This window comes from Pestalotiopsis fici, assembly GCF_000516985.1.
Source record: "Pestalotiopsis fici W106-1 unplaced genomic scaffold PFICI_Scf_5, whole genome shotgun sequence".
NCBI lineage: Eukaryota > Fungi > Ascomycota > Sordariomycetes > Amphisphaeriales > Sporocadaceae > Pestalotiopsis > Pestalotiopsis fici.
This window is the reverse complement of record NW_006917095.1, coordinates 1,623,805-1,632,787: the sequence shown is the minus strand read 5'-3', so window position 1 is coordinate 1,632,787 and position 8,983 is coordinate 1,623,805. Positions and strand designations below refer to the sequence as shown.

At 52.3% G+C, this 8,983-nt stretch overlaps 3 protein-coding genes across 3 annotated transcripts; 1 reads left to right on the top strand and 2 right to left on the bottom strand.

The window, feature by feature from the left end:
- Positions 1-1,671: 1,671 nt before the first annotated feature.
- Positions 1,672-4,455, bottom strand: PFICI_07810 (uncharacterized protein; the record flags this gene model as incomplete). The annotated part of the gene is made up of 2 exons (XM_007836391.1): positions 1,672-4,167; positions 4,243-4,455. The coding sequence occupies 2 exons, from the start codon at positions 4,453-4,455 to the stop codon at positions 1,672-1,674; spliced, it is 2,709 nt and encodes a 902-aa protein (XP_007834582.1).
- Positions 4,456-5,224: 769 nt separating this feature from the next.
- PFICI_07809 (uncharacterized protein) lies at positions 5,225-5,613 on the top strand (the record flags this gene model as incomplete). Its single annotated transcript, XM_007836390.1, has 2 exons — positions 5,225-5,258; positions 5,381-5,613. The coding sequence occupies 2 exons, from the start codon at positions 5,225-5,227 to the stop codon at positions 5,611-5,613; spliced, it is 267 nt and encodes an 88-aa protein (XP_007834581.1).
- A 922-nt stretch (positions 5,614-6,535) lies between these two features.
- On the bottom strand, positions 6,536-8,007 carry PFICI_07808 (uncharacterized protein; the record flags this gene model as incomplete). The annotated part of the gene is made up of 2 exons (XM_007836389.1): positions 6,536-7,354; positions 7,408-8,007. 2 exons carry the CDS (start codon positions 8,005-8,007, stop codon positions 6,536-6,538), a joined length of 1,419 nt encoding a protein of 472 aa, XP_007834580.1.
- Positions 8,008-8,983: the final 976 nt, after the last annotated feature.

Genomic DNA, 8,983 nt, shown 5'->3' with positions numbered 1-8,983 from the left:
GGGGGGGGGGGGTGAATTGTTGTCTCACATGGACGCTCTGGCTTAAGCAGATCGAGCCGCATCTCATGCCATCTCATCATCTTTTGGTGGCCGGGGTGTAATAAGAAGAACACTGGTCACTCTAGCGACCATGCGACAGGACTGCAGCCTGCCCTAAAACATGAAGCGCAAGGTCCCTGGGTGATGATTTGTGCCTGGTATCCATGTCCGTCGGTGGGCTCTGAGTGCTGTCGGCTCCCGGTTTCTTTCTACATACACTAATAATAAGAGGACCGATCATCCTTCAGCTTGCAATCCTCCCAGGCCCATTCGGTCCCTTCTTTAAGCAGGCGGCAATGATGGGGCGGGTTCCAACATTCAGGTTGAGTGGACGACATGGCATATGAAGTGAGTGGCGCTGCAGATGTGCGAGTCTTTTTCATGACCAGGAAACCCTTGCCAACACTCCCGTTGACCCCAGTTCCCAGGATTGTGCACTATTGATCGACATGCTTTTCCCAACGTGCCCGAGGAATTGCTACTGATACTATTACTTACATGGCGTTCGCTTGCAAGTTTGGGTACGGTTCAACAGTATTAAAGTAATATCAAATAAGGGTCCGTTTTCCGAATAACTTCAATGTTTTCCTTGTATGATATATGAATGCATAAGGTACTCGTATATCAAGGTAACACAAACCCCCTTCTGGGGTCAGCTTACATTACACATTGCACGTCTCATACACTGGCTCGACAGGTCCGACTTCCTGCGGCTTGCCCAGGCCTCACAGGGACCGCTTTGCGCCTAATGAAACATTCGTCTTTCTCGCCCTACCATTATGCAGCTTCCACTCAGCTCCCTCATTCGGCCATGCATTTTGCGCTCAATTGTTTCAACTTTTTTATATTCTCCTCAAGGGATCTACTGTGCCTCTTTTGAAATGCTTGGCCATTCTCCCATAGGCACGTGCTTTTATGAATATAAATTCTTATTTTTGGAAACCAAATAAATCATACCCCCAGCGACAGCGCCGATCGAGCATGCATATTGTAATAGCTGCCGCCTTCGGGCCAAGGTCCCTGATGCAGGGCCCATTGGCGGCAGTGCGTCATGGATGACTCGGGTCAGGTCATAACATAGCACAGCCTACCCAACCAGAATCCTTTGTTATGATTGCTACTACGTACAGTCTGATAGATCTTGCTGACCGTACATTGCGGCTGAGACATACTTTACCATTGGACTTTGCCTGACTCTCCCTGCTGACCAGGCTGATAAAATCTCCATTATGCATGTGATGCCAGCTCAAATCACTAACAAGGCTGAGCATTAATTGAAGTATTTCACATACTTTTGTTACCGGCAAGAAGATAGACTCTCTCAATTTAATAACATATTCTTTCCTATCAAGTGCTAATTTGAGGCAGTTCGAATGCCTGGGTATCATTGCGATGGCAGCCTGCGTTCAAGACGGTGTGCTAAGCCATGCATTCCATCATACACAAGAACATGCGGTGACCGTCTTTCATCATACATCAATATTATAGCATCGCTAGAAGCAAAAGTCATTAATACCTGAAATGTCCAGATCTGATGTACACAAACGTGCCGAGCGGACAGGCAAGTATAATCATGCAATGGGCGCTGCATTGTTTGAATGACAACTCTCAAATCGTAAAACCCTAGCATCCTTAACGCGGACTTCGGCTGCGCCTTCTTGGTCGACTGCGACTACGCTCCCTTCTATCACGCCTATCGTCGGGGCTGCGTTCGCGTCTGCTTCTTCGATCTCTGTCTCTGTCTCTGTCTCTGTCCCGGTCACGATCCGCTCGGTCGCGCTCTCGGCTTCGCTCTCGGCTTCGGTCACGGTCACGGTCACGGCGCCGACTCCGGCTCCTGCTCCTGCTGCGCCGTCTCTCTCGTCTATCATCTCGACCGTGGTCCTTGTCTCTGTCGCGGCGGTCGTCTCTGGTATCGTGATCTCTTGCCCGGCGTTCCCGGGCTCGATCTCGATCTCGATCCCGGTCTGCATCTCGGTCCCTGTCGCGATCGCGATCGGCGTCTGGGCGGTCATGGTCACGATCTCTGCGTCTATCTTCTCCGGGACGGTAGCGATCAATGTCGTCGCCTACTTGGGGTCCTGCGCGTTTCGCTTCGGGGGATCGCTCGCTGGTACTACGTCTGTCATCGAGGCCAGGAATAGGCAGACCTTTCTGACGGGCTTCACGCTGAGCGGCTAAGTAGGCCTTGGCTTCCTGCTCACGTTTCTTGATCTCGCCCACTTTCCATACTTCAACGACGTCTTGCTTAGACGCAGTAGTGGGGCGAGAGCGCGACCTGCTACGACGATCACGAGTCTTCTCTGCACGATCGCTAGCCTTGTCGGGTTCCTTGCTGCGTGCTCTCCGAGTAGATCGGCTCCGGTCTCTATGCTCGTTGCGCAGACGCGACCGGCTCCTGTCCTTCCTCTCAGCTCGCTCGCGCGGGGAGCGCGACCTCTCCCGACGATCCGCTCGGTCACGCCTATCTCGGTCGTCGCGAAGACGTGACCTGCTGCGCTCACGACGTCGGCTTCGACTTCTTTCCTTTCTATCCCGAGAGCGGCTACGAGGTCGTCTATCCCGATCGTCTCGGCGCCGAGAGGGGCTGCGTTCTCGAGTACGAGCCTCTCCCGGGCGGTAATTGTTTTCATAAGCAAACCGCCGCGGAGGTGTACGACTACGCTCTCTGCGTCTGGACCTACTCCTTTCCCTTCTGTCTCTCTGGCGAGATTGGCTGCCATCTCTCTCGCGAGTCCGATCTTGATCTCTGTCCCGGTCCCGATCTCGTGAGCGATCACGATTACGATCACGGTCTCGCTCCCGATCTCGTTCAGAGTCACGGGCGCGGTCGCGTGGCCGTTCGGCTTCACGGTCACGATCTCGGTCTCGAATTTGATCTTGATTACGCTCACGTCGCTCATCATCCCTTGCTCGGTCACGAGAACGGTTTCTGGTATCGCGGGAAGCTGGCGCATCGCGGATAGAAGTGGCGATACTACCACGTCGCTCTTCCCCAGAAGCTGAGGTCTTGGAGACTTTGGGTGGCTCCTTGGTTATATTCTTGTCGCTAGAAGCCTTTGTGTCTTTAGTCTCTTTTGTTGATGCCTTGGTATCTTTGATGTCCTTCGTCTCCTTTGCCTCCTTCGAATCAGCGGCTGCTTCTTTGGATTCGGTCTTGGAGGTCGGGATTACTCTTTTCCCTTCAGGCATGGTCTTGGACGAGTCTCGTCGGATGGGCTGTATGGCAGATGCTGGCTTAGTCTTCTTGGGAGGCGGTGCAAGCGCCTCGTCAATCTCCATCTCTGGCTGTGGTTCGGCGTTTCGCTTGCTCTCACGCAGAAGATCTGCCAGCGCGTCTCGCTCGAGTCTCTCAAGCTCTTCCTTTGACAGACTTTTCTTGACTTCTTCAGGTCTGTGCCGTTCTCTGCCTTCACGTGAACGGTCTCTTCGTCTTCGCTCGCGGCTATCCCGCCTTCTGCTGCGGCTACGGTCACGGTTTCTTTCGCGATCTCGGCGATCTCTGGATCGGGATCGGGAGCGTTTTTCCCGACGTTGGTCGCGAGAGCGGATTCTGGCCTCTCTCTCCTTTTCACGTTCTTCGCGCTCCTTCTCCCTAGCAGCTCTTCGCTCATCTCGTTCCTTTTGTCGTTGAACTTCGCGCTCCGCATCTTTGGCCTCCCGCTCGCGTCTTCTTGCGTCTCGTTCTTCCAGCCGCTTCGCTTCGGCCTTTTCAGCTTCGCGTTCACGGCGTTTCCTCTCCTCGCGCTCGATCTTTCGTTTCTCCTCCTCAATCTGCTCCTCCTTCTCTCGGAGAATGCGTCGGATGCGTTCGCGGTCCTGTAGACGAACTGCGCTCTCCTGAGCATAGTCCTGATCGGTTTTAGATCCTTTCTCTTGCTCGGCAAGAGCAGCCTCTTCACCAATATCCGCTGTGCGCAGCCCGCGAATGTGATTTTCGATAGCCTTTACATCAATGAGCTGGTCAATAACCTCCTCCGCTTGCTGGTAGACGCCGGATCGGTCAAGAGCTCCATCGATTAGGGCTGCGGCCTTGCGCCGATCAAGAGTGAGGAGTTGTGAAGGATTGCGTTCCAATTCTTTTTCGGCAACTCCAAGGATCGATTTCGTTACTTGGTTCTCGTAATCCTATCAAAAAAGTATCAGAGTTATGGGGTGCTCATGGTAGCATATCAAGCCTCCGAGCACCATGCTCCAACTTACACTGGCCTCGAATTTGTCCCAGACTTGCTTGCGGATCGCATCATAGCCTCCCTGCTTCTTGAAACTATGCGCAAGACCTTCAATTGCTGTTCGCGTGGCTGTCGTCAAGGGGAGATCGGAAGCCTTGAATTTTCGGACGACGGGAGTTGGGGCGGCCGGTGTGGGCTCTGTAGGGGTCGCCGTCGCCATATTAAGAGTCGAGGCGGACGCCATCTTGTAGTCAACAAGAACACGAGAAGACTCAAGAGTCCTCCACAAGCTCCTCTGTAACTGGTTAGATGAAGCGGAAAGATTGAGGTTGAAATGAACGGGAAAATGTTGTTCGTGGAAAAGATAAGTGCAGCCAAAGCTTCCTTTAACGAGACAGCTTCATGCTGGCTTGCGTTTCCCTGCGCTTCAGCAAATCAGACTGCCTACGACTGTATAGTTTTGAAAACAGAAACGCCACAGGCGCAGTGAATGAAACAAACAATTCTGGCAACAGATCAGCCGGTTGTTGATCTGGGTAGTGGCATCGACCATGGGCCAGTCGCAAAGACGCCCTGATTAAATAATTAGAGTATGAGCGGATGGAAATGTTGGAGCACGCAGCAAGCAACCGCATTTTCCACGGTCTGAGCCAAGCGCGACTTGGACCGTGCCAAAAAGGAAAGACCGTTACCTTTTCCCCTGCTCCCCATACTGTACGTACCTGGCCTGCTGGTTAGGTGGACGGACCCACATGCACTAGCTTGCTCTCCCATTAGGCAAAACTTCGGCATGTCGCTCTCGAGCTTCCGACTTCATGTCAATTGACGCTCCTCCAGCTCTTCTGAAGCTCCCCCCAGAAGAGAGTCCAATTCACCTCAGCGTCAACCAATAGAAAGACAGCCAAAGGTCAATCCACGTCAAGACCTTTTCCCAAGCCCGAAAAACTTCAAACAACATCCACAAAGCCCACCGCGGCTCATACATATACACATCTCCGCTCCCCTCCGTCACGATGGTTTCGAGAATACTGTTTTGGTCAGGCTTTGGTACGATACCAACCGTTCTGCTTTGATTGCGCCGGCCGCCCCCCGGAAGCACCATCTTCCCCCCAACCGAAACACGAGGTATCGTGAAGAACAGAAACTAACGCAATCGTGCTTTGCAACAGGCGTGGCCGTCCGCTTCTGGCAGCTCGGCCTCGAGATGCGCCCGCTCTTCAACCGCTCCTCGCTCTGGGCCTGGCCCGTCTTTGCGGGCGTCGGCGGCAGCTTCGGATACTGGCTTCAGGGCGTCGATGAGCGACAGACGGCAGTGCTGGCGGACAGGAAAGCAGCCATTCTCGAGAAGCGCGCAAGGAGGGCCGCTAAGGAGGCTGACCAGGTCGCCGCCGAGCACGCATGATTTTTCTCCGAGTCACTGGCCGTGTGGGCGGGATGGGGGAGGAACCGACGATTTGCGTTGGAATGGCTGAGGTTTGAAGAATTGATCGACTGGCAGCAGACAGACACAAATGATTCCATGGGAAATGGAAGCGCCATCGACTGTGTACATATCACGAAGGAGAGGCTGACCTGGCAAAGGAAAGGTCCTGGGTACCCGACAACATACCTGGATCACAGGCTATCTCAACCACCGAATGAAGAGAACATTACAATCCGTGGGATCCCCTCCCGCACCAATAATTCCTGATACTACCGTGAATGAACAAATCCATGCCAGATTATGTCTTCGGGCATATATCGACATTTGCGTCTCTTCCATAGACGCTGATGTTTTCGCACTGGCAAAGAGCGAATATCGACCCATTGCTGGGCGCCCGTATCCTAGAGGTCGTTTTGTACTTCAATGAGGATGCGGGAATCAGTAGAGGTCACATTTCATGATCATTAAGTTTTTGAACTTGATTGATTTTGTTTCTGAATACAGCCATAGGCAATGTCTCTTGCGCTGGACAAAACATGGTGTGCAACTACGTAGCAGAATCTACCACTCAAATCTTCCCAGTATTCACGAAGATCGATCATCTCGACGAAAAAGCTGTGTAGCATGAGGTGTCGAGATACTCAATTCCAAGATTTCCTCGTTTCCAACTGTCGTGATTTGAGGTATACTGCAGAAACCATACGCGGTGTCACTGATTCGCGACTATTCTCAACTCCCTAAGCATCTGTACCCATCCATTCGTCTATCTTGACGTCGGAAACGGCTTGAGTGCGACGAGCTTAGGAACCCTGTAAATCTTGCCGCATATTTCCAATTCCAGTTGATCATCGGGACAGGCCTCTAGGCGCATCGACTTTGGAAGCTGCCAAGAATTCGACTCCTAGTTGAACTCTTCGAGCTTTCTTAGCAGATCGGGGGCAGATCTCGGCTGGACGGTTCCCAGCTCCGTAATCAAAAGGTGCAGGTATTTGTCTGGGGTGGTATCATATAGCAAACGGAACGACGCAGCTTGACATCTCTCCGGGTCAATTTCGTTGTACGTCAGTGAGTCGGTAGCGACCCTTTCTGTAATGTTGATCGTCTGGCACAGAACAACAACACCGAGGTTGAGTTCTTGGGCAGCCAATGCAATATCGCATGTTCCAGATCGTGCGTACAGAGCGCCATTGCTGAATACCGCCTCAGCTCCGACGAGAACCTTGTTTGCTCTCTTGAGGTGGTTGACCAGGCCGCCCAAATCGCCGCTGTACGAGACATCAATGTCTGCTGCAGCCAAGTTCTTTGCCATAATCTGGCCGGGCTTCTCGTAAGGGTCGTCAATGACGAAAACAGAGAATTTTGTTCCAGAGGCTCGGGCAAGAAGTAGTGCCCGCTCGACCCCAGTGCTTCTGCCGTAGGTGAGAACAACATCGCCATCTTGGATAGACTTTGCACCAGCCTCGGTGACTACTTCCTCTGCCACAGTGATGCGCTCAGCCACGAAAGTATCAATGGCATGGCAAAGATCCCGCTTGGCGTCCTCCTCAGTTGCGTCCATATCGATCTTACTGACTTGGAGCTTAAGCCATCTTATGGCATTACCCATAGAAAAGCACATCGGACGACATGCTGTCAGATATTCGATTTGTGGGTTGAGAACGTGTGGTGTGAAATGTCTGGCCAGTGTATGACCAGGGGGCGTGGTGTATGATTGGATGACCTGGGTAATGTTAGAGGCGTTGTGACAGAGAAACACTAGATTAGACAACTTACCTTCTTGAATGCAAGAAGCGTCGCTCGCAGTCTTGTGATGCTCTCGTCAATGGCAAACGTAGCCATCTGCTGTCCCAGAGCAAGAACAACAGGGTGCACATCCTTGTCGGCCTGTGTCATGGGTATTCTCTTGGCCATAGACAAATGACTGAAGCACTCTGGAATTTGAATCTTCTGCTCCGTGATGATCGATGAGGGAGGGGCCTTGGCTAGGACGGGTCTGCTTCCCGCCGCACCAGCTGCAGCATCTTTGCCCTTTGGCTTGCCCTTTACTTCAGAGGCAGCAGGTCCAAGTTGGAGCGGAGATGAGGATACAGCCGCCTCTGCTTTGGCGACCTCCTTTGTGTTCTTCTGCTGTGCTCGTCGGGCAGCCTTTTCTGCCTTGGCCTTGGCCTTGAGCTCGGCACCTGTGAGCTTCTTCTCTCCTGCTGAAGCATCTGCTGGCTTCTTGTCATCCTTGTCCTTTGCAGGCTGACCCTTCGCGGGGGCAGCGGGCTTTACATCCTTTGCGATCGTCTCGGCCTTTGCTGAGGTGTTGGGCTGTTGAGTTGGTGCAGCAGGTGCGCCTGCGACGGGCGCACCGTTGGGCTGTTCGGACATTGTACTCTTCTTTGGCGGTTTGTCTTTTTGGTAAAAGTCGCAGGTGGATATGCGCAATAAATCTCAGTGTGTCGATCTGGAACTCGAGTCGTTTTTGCGGATGCGAAAAGTCAGCTGCAGTTGAAGACGTGTGGAGGTTTAGTTTGCGCAAAACGCCGCCCTGTTAAATCTTCGCGACTTTTTTTTAATGGGTGGTGATTCCTAGAAGCTTAATTGATGATTGACTCACAATCCCATAAAATTCAATGTTCCAACGTGGGGCATTTTTTCGAGTCGCGGTACGTACCCATGGTAGCACTGAGTGCTTCGACTTGCTGCAAACAATCAGACAGGGAACCCCGCCATCAGTGACCATCCCCGCTAACAAGAACCGACCAGGCGTCCAGACTCCAACAATCGACTGCCCCACCCCCGACATTGATGGAGAAGGGAGAAGCTCCCCCGGTGCCTCTTAGGAAAAGCTACGATTTCCCATCACCTCATAGGCCAGCAGTACGTCTGATAGGTGAAAAATGCCCTGTCTGGCAACTCACGAGATGGTGGTTCGACCCAGGTAGGTTTGCATAGTTCTCCAGTTTGTACGTCTCCAGTCCCTCCGACCTGGATGGGCAATGCGTCCGTCTCCTCTCCGCATCTCGCTCTCATCAATTCCTAAATCAAAACTGAAGTCTTTGAACGATCCAAGCGACTTGTCCGTATTTCCTAATCCAACCACTCAACAAACCAACTCCTATACATGTGCCATTATTGAAGCCAGTCTTTGCACTCCTGTTCTCTCTTGGCAGTCAGAGCCTCCTCTTTCCCTGAACGTGATAACTCACTCCGCTGTGCAAATAAGCACTGTACCCACACAGTACTGTGCGAAACAATCAAAACCTTTTTCTCAGGGTCACTATATTGATTCGATTGCCTATATTAACTGATACAATCACCTTACTCGTGGTCACTTCTCTGTAGACAAGCAGGTTCAAGTCAG